The sequence below is a fragment of the Dermacentor silvarum genome, chromosome 1, assembly GCF_013339745.2.
Source record: "Dermacentor silvarum isolate Dsil-2018 chromosome 1, BIME_Dsil_1.4, whole genome shotgun sequence".
NCBI lineage: Eukaryota > Metazoa > Arthropoda > Arachnida > Ixodida > Ixodidae > Dermacentor > Dermacentor silvarum.
In genome coordinates, this window is record NC_051154.1 from 183,114,874 (window position 1) to 183,134,221 (window position 19,348).

Here is a 19,348-nt window from a genome sequence, read left to right on the forward strand (position 1 = left end):
GAGATGTGCATTCCTAAATTTTGCAATCATATGCATTGGTGCTCCAGTAATTTCTGAGCTGCAATGCATTAACAGGCATTTTGTTAAAAAAAGTGGAACAGTGCATTTTACTGCAATTTTCACAGCAAGTCCCAAACTGGTGCTAGTTTTAAACATTGTCCCAAATGGATGTGCCTAGCGAAATCACTAGCTTCAATTCATATATTATTGCAATGTGTGCACTAAAGTAACGAGTTAAAAAGTTTATTCATGAAATTTTGGTAATTAGTCAGTTATAAACTTTTATTTCCAGTGTAAGGAATGTGATCGAGCTCAATTGGAATAGTGCATTTTACTGCAATTTTCACAGCAAGTCCCAAACTGGTGCTAGTTTTAAACATTGTCCCAAATGGATGTGCCTAGCGAAATCACTAGCTTCAATTCATATATTATTGCAATGTGTGCACTAAAGTAACGAGTTAAAAAGTTTATTCATAAAATTTTGGTAATTAGTCAGTTATAAACTTTTATTTCCAGTGTAAGGAATGTGATCGAGCTCAATGAGTAGATTTGTGCGATATGCCACAGGCAGTTTTATTTAAATTCTGGTCACGTTAAAAAAAAAACAAATGCAGCAGATGCAACGTGGTGTTGCAACCGCAGATGCAGGTGCGCAGATGCAACCGTCCGCGTGGTTGCCAGGAGGCTCAATGCATGCGCAACGTGAGGCCATCTCCTATGGTGCCCTCTCTCCCGTATCATCGCAGCTGTACGCGTCACAGCCCCCCCCCCTCCCTCTTCACCAATGACTAACAACCTGCATGCGCAGGCTGGCTTCTGCCCTCTACCTTTCACTGCCCCGGGCAAAGTAGTATGACCCATCGCTCCTAGATGGCACCGCTATACTACAGCAGCGGTGCCATTTTTTCGCAAGAAAGCCCGAGCAGCAGCAGCAGCAGGTGGCAGCCATGATCAAGAATGGCTCGCAAAGAAAGTTTCGCTTTACAAACACCTGGTATATTTGGGCTAGCACATTAGTTACTGGTATCGTCACCACAGTGCCTATAGCCCATGTGTAACAAGCAGCGTCTTTACCATGGGCTCACGTCATGCGCTGTATAGTATGCACAAAGAGTGTTAAATGAGCAAGCCCTTCTTATCTCTAAGCGCTCTTCTGACAGTGCTGGAGGTGTGCAAGTGCGCTTCACCTATCATAAGATTTTATTGCAATAGCAATTACATTCAAATGCCTTTATAACAATGTGGTTGGGACCTCATAAATCCTTCGTTATACAGGCCCCTTCGTTGCGAAGGTGGCGCACCGTACCGCTCACACTAAAGCCGACTAAGCATGTTCAACAAAATAAAACCTTTGTTTAACTTGAATTCAAAAAAAGACTTAGTGAAACAAGTCGCTATTTTTTTCTGTGAACGCCGTATGTCAGATTGTGCGACTGTAGACAACCACATAGTACAATGTAGACCGCTTATAATGTAAGTTGCCAGAGTCGCGAATATCCGCACTATAAGCGGTACCGCACTATAACCAAAACAACTATTTTATTGCGATAATGGACACTCCAGGTGCATTTCTGCCATCGCTGTCACCGTGCTCTAGGTTCCGTATTCGCTTACTAAATAAATTAACAAGCACGGTGTCACACGTACACAAGCAAACATGAACACATCTTGCTCGTTGACCGCGGAAACGAACTGTCAAAACGCTCGAGTGATGAAGCGCGGCGAGCGAATTGACCTTCGTGCTATCATGCCTCTCGCTTCAATGCGACCTTTAAGCGGCGAAAACACGGTGTGCGGCGGACTTTCCCCGTCGCAGATTGCTTTCAAGATAGGGCCAAGGCGATCGTATCGCCGAAGTGGATCGTCGCAGATTACGTCCTCCTTCGGTCCACTGAAACCGGTCCGCATTGCTTTGCTGGCAAAAATCGTCTTCTGTTTGCGCTACTCCCGAACGCAAGTTTCGGATTCTCCGAACACCCGTGATGCGGCCCGATTTTCGTCCGTCTCCGCACACATGATTACTTTTAAATGCGGCATCATGATGAACTCTGTACTTCATGCTGAGAGAGCAGACACAGAGAACGTAAAGACAGAAGGTAGATGATTGCCTAAGCACGTGTACTGTAGCACATGGAGGAAGCTATGGTAGCTAGGCTCTAGAGTAGCTAGGCTCAATGCGTGTGCGAGGCGGCCATTTTGAAATGCCGACGGCTATATGGTAACGCAGATTTAGGGTCGTACTCGATTCTAACGCGCACGCAATTTTTCGACCTGTTTTATCGGAAAAAAAGTGCGTGTTAGACTCGAGTAAATACGGTATTTGTGGCTTGAGGGGAGCGTTTGCCGTCTAGGTTGACTGCCGAACTTCCAGGCAGTCGCACTGTAACCGGTATTTCGTGTCCCGCAACTGCACTATAACCGATGCGCATATACTTATAGTGCTATGGGAAAATTAATGGGAGTCTGAAAAGACCGTATTATATCTGGTCCTCCACTATAAGCTGTTACGTTATAAGTGGTATATACTGCACCTATATGCTCACAGGATGTTCCGCGGCGAAACGCAGGTGCTATGCAAAGTAAACCTACAGATCGTCACATGCCGCTATCACTTTCCTTACTGTCAAAATAATTGTTCACTAATAGGATTTTCATCACTGTCGCCTCCGTTGACATACGCGTCCTTACCACCTTGATGGCCTTGAAGACATCATTGGTCGGTAATTACAATTACATCATCCCATCGTCACCAACTGTGACGCATTAGTCGACCGTTGCACCTGTTGACATGTTACAAAAAGCCTCAGAGTTGAGAAATTTCTGGAGCGATTTCTAGTGAAACAGGACTACTATTGATATCGGCATGCTTGTCAAGTGCGTCGCTAGTGCTGCCGTCAGCGCTAATGCAGAGCGCACCTTGGTGACGTCTGAGGAGGGCAGTGGTGGCACCACTTTGTGACATTCATTGCAAAGAAACAAATTGGCCATCAGGGCCATTTTTAAATTCCTTCGTTGTATCGTTGCATAGGCAAATTGATTGCAGTGGTCTTCGTTGTAGAAGAATTCACAATACATTTGAAAGTTAGTAATTTGTCAGGGAGATAATCAATCCTTCGTTAATTTCGCTGTAGAGGCATTCGACTGTATATGGACACTCCAGGCAAATTTTCGATGCCACCGTGATGTTGTGTTAGCGCCCCGGCTACAAAGACACCCCCGGCAGAAATAACTCTAGCCACACATCGACCAACGGTCGAACCTGTATGTAGTTTTAACACCGTTCAAGGAGTCGTTGTTGGTGTCTATCCAACTCGTGGTTATACCCAATAATGGGTTGGCCAAGAAATTGGTGGATTATTCCAAGTTAAACTTTCAGGACTGCTAGAGTAAAGTGCTGTTGGAAGGTGAAATTTACACGTGTAATGAAGAGAAAGAGCACACAGACAAAGTCACCCAGATTGTCTGTTTGATGCCTGCAGTGCAACCATTGAGCCATTCGGATCGCCAGTCCTTGGCATGAGCATGAGCCACTCAGGCATCAAGCTGTTCCTGCTCTGCGTTGCCCGAATGCTCGGTTACGCTTGATCTACCTGCTGAATTGTTGAATACACCCCTTTAGAATTGGTGGAGGTGTGTGGTCTTCAAGAACATCTCCACCCTGGAACTCCTATCTCGGACTCTACCACCAGTAATGCCCGACTCTATCCAGCAGACGTGGCTGACACCATCCGTGACCTGCTCTGGCGCTCTTCGCCACGAGATCCAGCGTTGTTCAGCGGTACGGATGAGCATGACGTCAATGACTGGCCGTCTTCACATGAACGGGTGAACTTGCACAATCGATGAGACGATACCTTTAAGTTAAATAACGTCACCTTCTACATTGCAGGCGTGGCTCACTTGTGGTATAAAAATCACGAAGCCAACTTTGAATTCAGGTCAGCATTCAAGACCAGTTTTGCCAAAGTTTTCAGTCGCCCTGCTGTCCACAAGTTGTGCGCTGAGCAGCAACTAAGACCAACTGCATGAGACATTCGCCAGTTATATTGAAGAGGAACTAGACCTGTGCAAACATGTGGATGCTTCTATGCCCGAAAATGACAAGGCGAAATACATATTGAAAGGCATCGCCGATGACATTTTTCAAAAGCTCTTCGCCAACATCCGCGTACCATAGCAGAGCTCATAAATTTGTGCCAAAGCTACGATGAGGTGAAGAGGCAGTGAGATTTGACCAGGCACTCCTCAGTGGCTGACAAGGCCCTCTCTACCATGGCCGTCTTCTCTGATCTCTCACCCAGGCTCACACAAATCCAAGCATTCGTGCAGGAGGAAGTTGGACGTCAGCTTTCTCTACTACTCTTTGCTGAGCTGCCCCGACAGCAGCCACTGCCGCAACTGCCTCCTACATAGCTTGCTCCGACGCTATGGCGGTTTATTGAAGAGCAAGTTGCTGAGGCTCTACCATTGCCGCATCAGCAGTACTCTGTCGCCGCTCCACTCACTTACGCATCCGTCGCTGTGCAGCCTCCTCGCCAACCACTCGTTGCGATAGATGCACGGCCACTGCCATCCATTCATCCCATTAATCGACCTACCTCCTTTTTGTAAATCCTTGGCACACGCAAGGACTTGGCATTGCACAGTCCATTCTGGGCCGCCGAGTCCATTCTGGGCCGCCAACGACCGTCAGCCACCACACTTACACTGGCTCCAACACGCCATTGCGGCAGCGCCCATACCATGTCTCAGCCAAAGAGCGTCAGGTGATTAGTGAGCATGTCGACGACATGCTTCAGCGGGGTGTCATTTGACCTTCCAATAGTCTGTGGGCTTCACCGGTGGTTCTCGACAGTTCCATTCGGTTCTGCGTTGATTATCGCCATCTTAATAAGATAACACGAAAAGACGTGTACCCTCTACCGTGCACTGACAACGCTCTGGACAGCTTACAAGGCGCTGAATTCTTCTCTTCGTTGGATTTGTGCTCGGGCTACTGGCAGGTCCCAATGTCAGCAGTTGATCACCCTAAAATTGTATTCATTATTACAGATGGTTTACACTAATTTAATGTCATGCCCTTTGGACTATGCAATGCACCTGCAACGCTTGAACAAATGATGGACTATTTTGCGCGGCCTAAAATAGAGCATGTGTTAATGCTACCTCGATGACATTGTTGTGTTCGCCCCCAATTTCAACACACATCTTCTCTGCTTTAGGCAAGTGTTGACGTGCTTGACCAATGCAGGCCTGCAACTGAAGCGGAAAAAGTGCCAGTTCACCGAGCACAAGTTTATGATTCTACGTCACGTCGTATCCCAAGACGGAATCCATCCCAACCCACCATAACTTCGGGCTGTGGCAGAGTTCCCAAAACCTAAAACACTCAAAGAGCTCCGTGCCTTCATCAGCCTCAGTTCTCACTTCTAAACCCTTTGTTCACAATTTTGCCTCGTTTATATCACCTCTGACACGACTCCTAAGTGGCGCCAACGACCTATCCTCCTGGTCTCCTACATGCGACACCACGTTCGTGAGCTTACACCGACTTCTCACGTCTCCGCCTATACTATGACACTACGATACCACCTCAACTTCAGTTTAATCATACCAATGCAAGCAGTATTGGCACTAACGCTGTCCTTGCGCAGCGCAAGCCTGGCTACCCCGAGTACAGTTAAACCTGGACATAACGAAATTGACAAATTCCCGAAAAACTTCGTTATAAAGAGGATTTCGTTATATGCAGGTTCGGCACGAAAATTCGAAAAAGAAACCCTTACCTAAGTAAGCAAAAGGGTAACAGATGGCAGAGCTCACCCAAAAGATTTATTTCGCGGTAAAAAGCTGCATGATTTTGCTTTGTTCTTTGTTCATGATGGACGGCAGCACTGACCATTCGTACGACATCAATGAACAAAATGGTGCTCCGCCATCATCCAGCGAGCCCGCGGCGCGACGCAAAAGCTCAATGGCGTCCAGCCCCTCCTTCGCGGAGGGCATTGCGCGTGCCGAGTCGTCCTCCCAAGGTCCGTTGTCATCACTGCGGTCTCAGATAGTTTCTGCCAGAACCTCATCCGTCATCTCCTCAGTTGTGACAGCCGCAGTTGTCCGCATATTAAAAATAACAAATCTACATAGCGTCCGAGACTCCTCCATTCGTGCGCAGCAAGATCCAAGCTTCGGCAAGATCGGGTGGGCATGAAGGCTCCTGCTCTCCGGCGTCGATTTCCTCAGCCTGAACCACCTGAACCTCTGTTGATATACAGGCCTTGCGGAAGCAGTTCGCAACAATTTCAGCACTTGTTTTTCGCCAGGACACACAAGCGTGAGGCGTCGGAAACGACGAGCAAGCGACACGATGGCGTCGTGTTAGGTTAGTGAAGTAAAGCGCAGAGACTTGCGCAGTAACCACAGAGTAGTGCTGCCAGCGCGTTGAAAAAAAAATCGTTTTTTTTTTCCTTCGGCAACATCAACTGGAAAAGGAGAATGCCGGCTTGGCGGGCTAGGCCAGCTGCAGCAAGCGGCGGGATCAGGTTTGAATGAAGGGAGAGGGAAACGTCACGCCCACGGCGGCAAGATCGTCGAGTCAAGGGATGCAGGCCCGCCTCGTGCACGTTTGCACGCACACGTGTGCTTGCAGTGAATTCGAGCGCGCCAAGCATGATGCCACCGCTTCGCATTTCGTCGCGGCGGAAAAGGTGCTTCCGGTTGCTGCTCGCGCAAAAATGACAAAATTTGGGACGAAATAAATCTCTAGGTTGTTGGCGGGGAAAATTCTTTATTTCGAAGGGGTCTCCCGCTGCCACTTCATTACGTAGAGGTCTCAAATACATGTGCTTCTATGGAGTAACGGCAGGGAATAGAAAAACTTCGTTATATCCAGTAATTTGTTATATGGAGGTTCCTTATAAGCAGGTTTAACTGTATATTGTTGCTTATGCCAGCCATGCACTGACCAAAGCAGAACACAACTATAGCGTCACAGAAAAAGAATGCCTGGCCATCGTTTCGACAGTCAGAACGTTTCATTCTTACTTATACGGCAGGCCTTTCAACGTGCTAACTGACCATTACGACCTTTGTTGGTTATGCTCTTTAAACAACTCGTCTGGATCCCTTGCCCACTGGGCTCTTCGCATTGAAGACTATGACGTACACGTAGTCTACCGCTCAGGCTGCAAGCACACTGGCACAGACTCTCTGTCCCGCTCTTCGCTGCCAGCCAACACTGCCTCCCTCTCCACCCACCTCTGAGGCGGTGTCGTCGGTTGACATCCACACCTTCGCATCAGAAAAGCGCAAGGATCCCTGGGTGGCCTTTCTTTTTGGGGCGCGATCTTGTACGCATTCCAAAATGGAACGGAGGCGTTCCGTTCCATCGAGCCGCACACGATTGGCCAATTTCAACCGCGACGTTCAAATTGACCAATCGTGTGCGGCTCGATGGAACGGAACGCCTCCGTTCCATTTTGGAACGCGTACAAGATCGCGCCCCAGATCTCCTTTCCGGCTCGCCTGCATCTCCCATCTCCCATTCTATACGTCGCTATGCTGCCCATTTCACCGTCCAGTATAGCCTCTTGTATCGACACAACTACCAGCTCGATGGTCGCAAATGGTTCCTTGTTATCCAGAGGACTTTGCATTCCGATATGTGCACGTCATTTCACAGTGACCTAAAATGTGCACACACAGGCGTCGTCAAGACATTGTGAGCGCTTGCGGCAACGTTACTACTGGCGAAGAATGTTTAGCTTTGTCCAAAAATTCGTATGCTCGTGCCCGCAATGTCAACGCTGTAAATCAGTCTTATCCGGCACACGGTTTATTACAGCCGCTTCCGTGCTCTGCTCATGCCTTCAACAGTGGGGGAATGGACCTGTGCTCCCGTTTCAGTCGTTGCCAGATATGCCGAGGAATGCTGTCAAATAGCCCGAAATTTCACCTCCGACGACCAACAAAGACAAAAATGCAATAGTGACTGTGACAGTACGAAGCAAAAGGTCAATGCCTACTTGCTCGAACGGCGTACTAGGCGGTGTGAATGGCCAAAGGGGACCCGGGGCTGCGGTGGTCAGTCGCTTGTGACGTTGGCACGTTTCACAACTAGCGACATATCGCTTGGTTGTTTCGTACATCTTGGGCCAGTAAAAGCGCTCCTGCGTGCGGTGTAGCATTCGTACGAAGCCGAAATGTCCGGATGTCGCATCGTCATGCATGGCGCGTAGAACGTCGGAGCGGAGACTCTAGGGGACAACAAGCAGAAAATGCGCTCCATGCCCGGAGTAATTAGTTTTGTAGAGCAACTCATCACGGACAGTAAAGGGACCACTGCCTTTAGAAGTACGGGCGGCAACAAAAAGCGGATCGAGGGTAAGATGATTCCGTTGTTCTCGCTGAAAGTCTGCCGCATCAGGGAACGTACAAGTAACAGCAGCGAGGCAGTCGTCAAAATTCTCAGCATCGCAGTCTGTAGTTGCAAGAGGAATCCGAGAGAGGCAGTCTGCGTCAGCGTGACGACGGCCACTCTTGTACGACACCACAAAGTCGTATTCCTGGAGGCGCAGCGCCCAACGTGCGAGGCGACCAGAGGGATCACGCAAACCAACCAGCCAGCATAAAGAATGATGGTCGGTGATAATCTTGAATGGTCTACCGTAAAGATAACACCGAAACTTCTGTACAGCGAGAACAGCTGCCAGGCATTCTTATTCCGTAACCGTATAATTGCGTTCAGATTTGCTCAGGCAACGGCTGGCATATGCGACAACATGTTCTGCGCCACTGTGACGTTGTACAAGCACCGCGCCTATCCCGATTCCACTAGCATCAGTGTGAACTTCAGTCAGGCAAGATGGATCGAAGTGACGCAAGAAGGGTGCTGAGGTTAGTATAAACTTCAATTGAGAGAATGAAGCATCACACTCTGGTGTCCAATGGAAGGCCACATCTTGTCGCAAAATACTTGTCAATGGGTAAACGATGTCGGCAAACCGGGGAACAAAACGACGGAAATACGAACATAGGCCAATGAATGAGCGAAGTTCTCGTGCTGACTGTGGTGGCTTGAAGGCGCTCACCGCTTCAATCTTACGAGGATCGGGTCTGACGCCATCCTTGTCGACTAAGTGTCCCAGGACCAGTGTTTGGCGTTCGCCAAACCTACATTTTTTTGAGTTCAGAACCAGTCCAGCTTTTTCGATGCAGTCGAGAACAAGGCTGAGGCGTTCGTTGTGTTCTTCAAACGTGCGGCCAAATATTACAACATCATCGAGGTAACACATGCATATCTCCCATTTTAGACCACGTAGTACTGTGTCCATGTATCTTTCGAAGATGGCAGGAGCATTGCAAAGGCCAAAAGGCATAACATTAAATTCGAATAGGCCATCTGGAGTTACGAAAGCGGTCTTTTCCTTGTCGGCAGGGTCCATAGGTATTTGCCAATACCCCGATCGCAAATCAAGTGTTGAGAAGTACGAAGCAGCGTGCAAGCAATCAATGACGTCATTGATTCGCGGTAGCGGATAGACATCCTTCTTTGTCACTGCGTTTAGACGTCTGTAATCTACGCAGAATCTCCAGGAGCCATCTTTTTTCCTGACCAGGATTACTGGGGCTGCCCATGGGCTAGACGACTCTTGAACGACACCTTTGTTCATCATCTCCTTGACTTGCTCTGCAACAACTTTGCGCTCGGAGGATGACACTCGGTAGGGGTTCTGGCGGATGGGGTGTGCTGAGCCGGTATCTATTCAGTAACGAGCGCGGGACGACGGTAAATGAAGGGGTGCATCTCCATGCGTGAAGTCGAATGCAGCCTCATGCCTGGCAAGGACCTGTACCAGTGCTTGCCGTTCCGATGTACAGAGAGCCTTGCTGATCATGCCAAGCATTAACTCTTCAGAATGGCAATTATCGCAAGGAGAGCAAGCTGTAGAGACGTCCGCAGTTAGTGCCGCTATTCAGCTACATGCAGCTTCATCGAATAGAGCGATTTTCATACCACGAGGGAGAACAACCGGCGTGGATGAACAGTTCAGCGCCCACAATGTGGCGACTCCTTTCGTCATGCACACGACAGAGCAGGGCACAAGTATACTTTTTTTTAGCACAGTTTATGCGGAGAGGCCTAACTACAAGGTCAACACAATCAGCGTCAACAGTATTTGCAAAAACACGAACGGGCGTCAGGCACCACGACGGTGCAATCACTTCATCAAGAACATTGAGCGTATCTGTGTCCCTGTCTTCACCACGCGAGCTTTGTTCGGGACATGCTGATATAAATAACTTGTTTAACGATATTTCACCACAACCACAGTCCACGGAAGCACCGCATTGTTTAAGAAAATCGATACCAAGAATAACATCGTGTGAACAACGAGAAAGAACAAGGAATTCCGACACAAACACTTCCCCCCCCCCAGCCAACAAAACACTCACAGCACAAACACCAAGGGGATGAAGCCACTCGCCGCCTACTCCACGAAACGTAATACCATCATTCCAAGAAAACATAACTTTGTGGCCTAGACGGTTTTTGAAAGCGAGGCTCATCACAGACACAGTTGCTCCAGTATCAACTAACGCCATGGTTGGTATTCCGTCAATCAACACATTCACTTTGTTTTTGTGCATCACAACAGGCAGAGGTATTTCTTCCAAAGACCGTCCGGCGACCTCACCTCCATTGGCCGCGGATGCTAGTTTCCTGGCGGTGGTGAGGAAGAACGGCGCCGAGGGGACGGAGAGCGACGGGGACGGTTATTTGGTGGCGTCAAACTGTGCTCAGATGCTGGCGAATCGCTGCGTCTGGTTACGCGCGAGAATCTGTCCATTGGAAGCAAATCAGTCGTCCGCAAGTCATATGAAGTATGGGTTCCGGGTGGCGAGAACATCGGTGGTGTCCTTCGTGATTGACGGCCTTGGCGACAATACCGAGCAATATGGCCTGTGGAACTGCAGTTGTAGCACACGGGAGGGTCGCGGTTGACAGCATCTTCCTCGAAGCGAATGCTAGCCTGCTGCGGGCGGCGAGAAAGTTCGTTGTCATGTGAATAATGTGTGTCTGCTGCTCGCTGAAATCCATTATATCGATTATAAGCCACGTCGTGGTAGTAGGGTCGGTGCTGTTCTTGGCGTGGCCTCACAGAAGTCACAGGGCTTCGGGGGTAAAAACGTGGCTGTTCTCGTTGTGGCTGAGTGTCATAAGTATGGCCTCTGTCATAAAGACGTGGCTGCTGTCGGGGCGAGAGTTCATAATCCTCAATGCCCGTTGCCGCAGTATACGGGGCGAAGGATGCCACGTTTGGCTCGAAATCTGGTGGTAAGCGGAAGCTATGAGTGCCTGGGTGTGTCACTTGCCCATGCAGGCCGAGTTCCTCCCGAACTATTTGTCGGATCGTTGCTGCAAGATCGAGGGGCTGGTTGCTCTCTACGCTTGCAACTGTCGTCACATTGGCTAGCCTGCCAAACTTCAGCGTGATGCGCCTCGTCTTCAGTTGCTCGAAAGTGCGACAGTGCCGAATGATGTCGGCGACGGAAGCCAGAGTGTCTTTTGCGATGAGGAAACTGTAAACATCCTCAGCAATTCCTTATAGGATGTGCCCGACTTTGTCTTCCTCAGACATTCCGGAATCTACCAGCCTACACAGTTTTACTACTGCCTCAATGTAGGTCGTGCAGGTTTCGCCTGGCACTTGCGCGCGTTGCAGTAGCGTCTGTTCTGCCCTTTTCTTTTTGGTAGCGAAGTCGCCGAATCGCTCTTTGATTTCAGAAACAAATCTGCCCCATGTCGTCAACGTTTCCTCGTGATTGTCGAACCACATCAACGCAGTATCCGTTAGAAAGAACACGACGTTCGATAGCTGAGAAGCGCTGTTCCACTTGTTGGCGTCACTCACCCGGTGATAATGGATGAGCCATTCCTCGAAGTCTTCGTCCGGTCTTCCGGCGAAGGGACGCGCATCTCTCAGTTGCTGAACGGAACTGGTCGGCGCAGCAGTTGGAATAGGCCGTTGTTCGTCTGCGTCGTAGGACATGTTCAACTCCGGTGTATTCGGTGGGAGTCCAGCAAGGTGACGGCTCCGTCGAAGAACTTGTGGTTCACCCTTGTCTTCGGGTGTCGATTACCCAGCACCTCCACCACAACTGTTACGAAGAGTTGTGAAGAAATGGTTTTATTTTACAGGAGATGGGCGATGATCGGAGCGTGATCGTAGCGCAGTCCGGCCTCTCGAGCTCTTCGTTCTCTTCATCTTCTCTTCTCTCTTTTTGTGCCTGCCTTTCGTATCCATTACAATATATACTGGGTGTCTTAACCATCATGCACCAAGACTTAAAAAATCTTCAAATGTCACGTAGCTCGACAAAACCAAGGTAATGTTGTCCGCCATCGCTTAGAGATACTCATTATTTTTAGCATTCTGCCTAATTACATAATTATTTTCATAAATGATTATTCAACTTTTCTAATGCTATAATTACATAAAAAGTGCGAATGCGAGAATTACACAGCAGCACGAAAAACTCCCGATACAGCTTTCTGTTGCTCAATACATGAAACATAAAAGTGTTTTGCGAGCGTAAAAGAAACCAGCGAATACACACAAAATTACTGCGCGACTGTGCGCTCAAGGCACTTTGTGTGTATTCTTGGGCTTCTTTCACGCTCGGAAAAACACTTCTACGTAGCGCGTATTGAGGCAATAGAGATCTGTATCAGGAGCCTTTCATGCTGCTCTACTATTTTCTCTATGACACTTTTAATCTAATTATATTATTTGACAAGGTTATTAATTATTAAGACCAATTATGTAATTAGAATGCAAAAAATGATCTGAGTATCTCCAAGGGACGGCAAACAACGCTACTATGGTTCTGTTCAGCTACGTGACATTTGCATATTTTTAAATCTTTGTGCACACTGTATAATACCGCCGTTTTCTGTGCAGATGTGTGCCTGATTTTCAAATTTGTTTCATCCTGGCTACTGAACTTTTTCTTTTTTTCTGCAATGCGTGTGCAGTGTATGTTACAAGCTTGCATGTTTTTATTGAACATTTTTGCATTGTGGGAGTGTATGAGAGCGTAAGCTTCTGGGATGGTTATCTCCTACTAAAATTATCGAGCTGCTATCATGCACAATTTTTTTCTTATTGTGTCTTTGCAAAATAGAAAATAAAAAGTCTATGAGATTATTGTGTTGTGGGTGTAAGTGTATTTGTGGAAAGGCTGTAGCATGCATTGTCAAACACGCTTACATTGAGTCGCCAGTTCCCCTTGCGCCCGGTCACAAGATAGGTATTGAGTGCCGCAGCCAAACGTCGCCTCCCCTCCCTCCCTCCCATCCTCCCATGGCCTCCCGCACGACGAGAGTCGGTGCGTTTTCTCTCCGCCGTACGTTCGCTCTGCGTGAAAGCACACGTCCCTCGCGCGCTTTCACTCGCACATACAGCAGAATACAGCATACAGCATTTTTTTTAGTTTTTTTTCTTTCAGGAATGGGAGCATGGGCGCGCACGTGGGGACCAACGGCGAAAAGCGAAACAAAAAAGAGGAGAAGCGCGGGAGACTTTGGAGGAAGGAGGGCGCATGTTTTATCACTATAGCAGCGTCCAATCAGGGTGCGCGAAGTGCGAGGTAGAACGGTAGCGCACTCTTTTTTTCTCGTTTTTTTTTTTTTTTTTTTCAGGAGTGGGAGTGTGGGCGTGAGCGTGGAGACCAGTCTTCAGATGAAAATAACAGCATTCTTCCGCTGATGCCGCACTTGTCAGGAGAATTTGGTTTCTGTGCTGTGTTGCGATTGTGCTGAATGTGTGTGTGGATGAAATATGTAATAAATTGTGTTAGAAAAGTGGGTTGCCCGTTTGGCATAAGCAAAAGCCAAAAAAGTATGCTTTGGTTATAACGCAGTACCACTTATAGTGCGGATTTTTACAACTCCCGCTACTTATGTTATAAGCGGTCTACACTGCAATAACTTCCCTTTTGTCATCACAGACCATAAAATCATCATTCATCCTTATGAGATCACTGCAACTACAATGTAAGCAGGAATTATCAACACAAGGTACAGCAGTTTAGGGATGATGAGGTAGTACATTATCAAAATGCTGACAAATAAACATAGCAAGATAAGGCAGGTAAAAAGTCACCTTGTATTCATGGCAAAGAAGAAAATTGCGGTCCCATCCTGCAATTACTCTGTAGACCACCAGTGGTGCATCAGGGTCAGCTGTAGACACACCACTGCTTTGAGCTGCAACATCAAACAAGTAAGATTAGCAATGGTTTAAAAATAAGGCAATACTCAAGGCAAAACTTTTAATAAACGAACTGTTTATAAATTTGAATTTTTATTTAAGCAAGACTGGCATTTCAACTGTACTGAGCAAGCAAAGATCACTTAAGCTTGCTGTCCCATTCTTCAGCCCTATCAATGCTGACAGCAAACCTTGTTACACAGTGTCACATGAATAAGCGCATATCTGCCATCACAGTCCAAGCAATGTGACAGAAATTCACCTTCTTTACCACATTCTCTACTACAAAATGCCTTTTCTTTTCTAATGGACTGTCCATTTTGGCTGTCGCCGATTGGTTCAAGCTGCAAAAGCGAGAAGGAGTCAGCCAGTCTCCTTCTCGCTCCTGCAGCTTCAGCCAATCGGCGACAGCCGAAATGGATAGTCTACTAGGTGGACTCTTACAGAATACCCCCCAGCTGCAACGTTCGAACCGTAGCCGAAGTGACGTTCTCGAGAAAAGTATAGATGGCTTTGCCATTCCAGCAATGCACATACTCCCCTGCTTTCTGTCGTCTGCCTTCTTCACGGAGCAATAATACACTGGCCCGCCGAGCAGCTATAGCTCAGTCACGAAAAAAAGAGAAAGGAAAAGAAAAGAATGAAAGTAGTTACAAAGCTAGGGCAGCTGTGCACCATGAGGAAGCATGCTGCGCTAAGGGCTAAGGATGTCCACACTGCTTGGCGGGCCAGTGTATTATCACTCTGCGAAGAAAGCACGTGAAGGAATGGTGCAACCCTCCATTCTTTTTTCTTGTGAGCTCGCACATTGCAGCTCATACTTAATGCTATAGTACCCTTAACATTATACACAAAGCACCTGTAATCCACACAAAGCACTCAGATGTGGTCACATTAATTAATATTGCTCAACGAACACACTAATAATTTTTTCAATATCAACTGCCACTGTAAGGTCCCAATTTCTACTTCCAAGAAAAATATTTTTTTCCTATACTGGCAGCAACAGAGGAGCAACAGATCTGAAATTGCTTTCAATTTTTCATTTTCACAGGTTTTGCTAAGGTAAAATTTGATGGGTTGTTACAGCGCATAGTAACTAAGGCTTAGTGAGGCTATGTCTATAAAGTACTGATCCAAAGTAAGCAGAATTCTGAGATTAACCTAGTGATGAACTCATTTACTGCAACAGCAGCAGGTTCCCAGAGCTGATGATATTGCCACCTTCAGAGAAACAACTACTACTTTGCAAACACTGGTCACCGGATTAGCCAACTCCTTTCCAAAATTGAGGAAGGCGGGAGAGAAACCAGTCGAGCGGTCCTCGGAGGTTCGGATTGCGAACGCGAGCTCACTCAAGTGGTCTGCCCAATCCTTTTGACAATCGGCAAAGGCCGCTAAAATTGGTTTGAGAGTTCTATTGAGTCTCTCCGTCAGATTGGACTGGGGATGGTAGGGCGAAGTGGTGCAGTGATTAATTCCCACGGAACGGCACGTAGCACCAAACACCCGGGCGGTGAAATAGGACGCATTGTCCGCAATCAGTCTTTTCGGAAAGCCGAACCGACAAAACACTTCCTGTAACCTTTCCAGCACCGCTTGCGCTGTCACTTTACCAAGCAGAAACAGTTCCACCCATTTAGAAAAATGATCAACGACTACCATCAAGTGTGTGAACCCCTGCTTACTCCTGGGGAAAGGCCCCATAAGATCGCAGGTGGCCACTTGCCACGGACGCTCACTGTCGATTGGTTTTATCAGCCCGGGCAGCTTGCCACCCCTTCATTTCACAATTTGACAGACGTGCCAGGAACGGCAATAACAAAAAATGTCACGCTTTATGCCAGGCCAAGTCACAGTTTGGCTTAGTTTCGCAAAAACTTTAGAGCCACTCAAATGACCGGCCAAGGGTTCATCATGAGAACATCGCAACAGTGCACTTCTCAGACTTTTGGGGATAACCACCTTAAACGGGTCCACAGTGTCATCATCGGTGGCTATGTATTTCAGCAGGAGCCCATCATGATCCAGCAAATATAAATCCGCTGCAGACCCAGCGACACACGCTGTTTCTGGCCCCCCTGCGCCCGCCGCACTACCAGCAGCGTCTCGGCGCTCCGTCTCCCTGAGACCGTCGCTCACTCCGTGACAAAACGGATCAATTTGCTGGCCCTTCAGTAGCTCTTGCCTGCTGCAAGCGATTCCAATTCTCCCAAAGGGGAGGCTGGTCTCGTCCCCACTCAGGACTGCAGCCAACGGCGTCATGGGTTCGCTTTCAAGAAGCTCCCCCGCTCACATGCTTTCCGACGCGCTGCTTGCCTGGAGCGCGGAGAAACAGGTTTGCCCGCTTGCGGACTCGCCTCTCTCTCCGCTCGTTTCGCCCCCAATGCTAGCTGGCGCAAAGGTACCGGCAGCAGCTGGCGCACCTGGAGAAAAGCTCTGGGTGGACAATGGGGCACGAGACAGCGCGTCAGCTACCACATTAGTGCTCCCCTTTCGATACTGCACAGAAAAGTCATAATGCTGTATCAGGAGAGCCCAGCGCCCCAGCCGGCCCGCAGGCTCACGGAGCCACATCAACCAGCTTAGCGCACTGTGGTCCGTTTGCACTACGAATTTCGTACCATCAAGGTAGACAACGAATTTACGTAGTGCAAACACGATAGCGAGGCACTCCTCCGTCACGAAATAATTCCTCTTTGCCGGTATCAAGGGGCGGCTGGCAAAGGCCAGTGGCTGCAACACACCATCGTATTCCTGTAGGAGGACTGCTCCTAAACCCAGATCGCTCGCGTCGATCTGGACAACGAACGGTATGGTCAGGTCGGGGAGTCTGAGCTGCGCTGTCTCCGCAATGGCGCCAGACAGTTGGCGAGAAGCCTGCTGCTGCTCAGGTCCCCACTGCCACTCGGCCGACTTATCCAAGAGCTTGCTCAAGGGCGCCTGCACTCGGGCACAGGAAGGGATGAACGACCGGTAAAAGTTGGCCATTCCCAAAAAGCGGTGAAGGCCACGTAAGTCCTTGGGCGCAGGGAAATCGAGGATTGCCCAAGTTTCTCCCGGTCCGGCTCAATGGAGCCTCCGCCCAGCATAAGCCCCAGTAACTGAACTCGGGTTTGCGCTAGTTGGGCTTTCGCAGGATTCAAAATCATCCCGGCGGCCCGCACCCTCTCGAGCACATCGGCGACATGGGCCAAGTGTTCTTCGAAGGTTCGTGGATAAATCACGATGTCGTCAAGGTAGCACATGCAGTATGACCACTTTGCTTCCCCGAGGATGCGGTCCATCAGTTCTGAAAGGTCGCAGGACCGTTGCAAAGACCAAAGGGCATACGAGTAACCTCAAACAACCCTCTGTGGGACGTGAACGCGGTCTCGGACCGGTCACGCACATCCATCCGGACCTGTAGGCAACTTTTCGAGGCATCCAACGTAGTCAAGTACCTCGCACTGCCCAGGGTTCCTACAATGGAGCTAATCGTAGGAAGTGGATAAGCATCCTTACGAGTCACTCCGTTCAGACGGCGGTAGTCTATGCACAGGCGATGACTGCCATCTTTCTTAGGCACCAACACCATTGGAGATGCCCAGGCGCTGTACGAGCGGCGGATAATGTCGGCCGATAGCATCTCGTCCAGCAAACCATCAATCACCTGCCTCTTGGCAAGGCTGACGGGGCAGGGGTTACACTTCAAAGGAAGCGCGTCCCCAGTTTCGATCACGTGGCTCGCCAAATCGGTACAGCCCGGTTGATCAGTGAAAAGGTCTTCGTTGTCGCGTAACAGTGCCGACAAACGAGCCTTCTGCGTATGATTCAAATGAGCCGCACAGGCGGCCAGAAGATGTAGAGCCTCTTCGTACCGTGTCGCTCTATCCCACTGGGGATTGTGAGTCGACAAGCGCATAGCAAGGCCTTGCCCCCGAATTCTGCGCGCGACACGGTTCGTGCTATGCCTCTCGATCCAAAAGGGGACCATGAGCGGGCAAGCACGAAGCTCGGGGGCTTGCTCCCGAACTCGGCGCGCGACACGATTCTGACGCCTCATTTGCACAGGCAAAATCGGACGCCACGCAAAAATTCCGCACTGCACTCCGTTTACTCCCGAGGGAGCCAATGATCGGGAGCGCTGCGACATCGCACTGCTTGGCATTCCAAAGGGAGCCGTGGCAGACGAATATACCCGTGTGCACTGTTCGGAGAGGGCTCTGGCCCCGTTTTCAAACAACGCTACTGCTCCAAAGGGAGCTGGTACGAAGCGCCTCGCGTTGCCGTCCCCACAGGGGGTCGTTACAAGCGAGGGTGCAGCAGTGCGCTGTTCAAAGGAGGCACTGGCCCCTTTATCGAGCAATGCGGCGTCTGCTAGCACTAACAAAGGACAAAGGTCACTATGCCTAGCAGACATAAGGCGGCGAGTCCAATTCGCTAAGCCGTATTGACTCGGCTAAGCACAGACAAAGGCTTAATGAGCCTTTGAATCCGTGTTGAGCACCAGTGTGGGTTCTTGGTGTCTCACAGGAGACCAACTACCGCGGGTTCGAGCTTAGCGAGCCACAAGGCCACGTCAGCCGTCACCTCCAGCACCGTTCACGCGCGAGCTCAGAGGCCGCAAGGAGCTACCGAGCGACGCACGCAAAGACACAGTAGAGCCCTGAGTTGACGGAAACTGTTTATTGAATCCGTCGGCACCAGCACTGCACAAACGCCAGTGCGGCGGGAAACCAAAGAGGTCCCGCACCAGGGCGAAAATACAATAACAGGCGCCTATAGCACGTCGCTGCGAGAGCACAGGCTCAAGCTAAGACATGCCGCTAGGAAAAGTCCCAGCGGCTATGCTACTTGTTCTGGCAATAACCAATGGGTCAACTCGCGAGAGCTCGGGCAATCTCCTTCGGCTTGGGCTTTCAGCAAGTGCGGCTCGGCGTGGTACGACCTCGCGCAAGCGCTAGGCACCGCTCGTCGGCTTAGCGTCGGGAAAGGATCAGCACAAAGTATGCGCTCCCCGCACGGGCAAAGGCACCGTGTGCGAGCTCCAGTCCTAGTCACAAAAGTGTCAGCGGACGAGAGGAAAGCATGTA

General features: G+C 49.3%; 1 protein-coding gene across 16 annotated transcripts in view; it reads right to left on the reverse strand.

Moving 5' to 3' along the window:
* The window catches only part of LOC119436503 (probable E3 ubiquitin-protein ligase HERC4), a 335,733-nt gene that overhangs the window by 159,184 nt on the left and 157,201 nt on the right, over positions 1 to 19,348 (reverse strand). For all 16 annotated transcript variants that reach the window (XM_049658143.1, XM_049658141.1, XM_049658148.1 and 13 more), the window contains one exon: positions 14,166 to 14,269. In XM_049658143.1, coding sequence (XP_049514100.1) covers positions 14,166 to 14,269 — 104 coding nt within the window. The remainder of the gene's footprint in view (positions 1 to 14,165; positions 14,270 to 19,348) is intronic.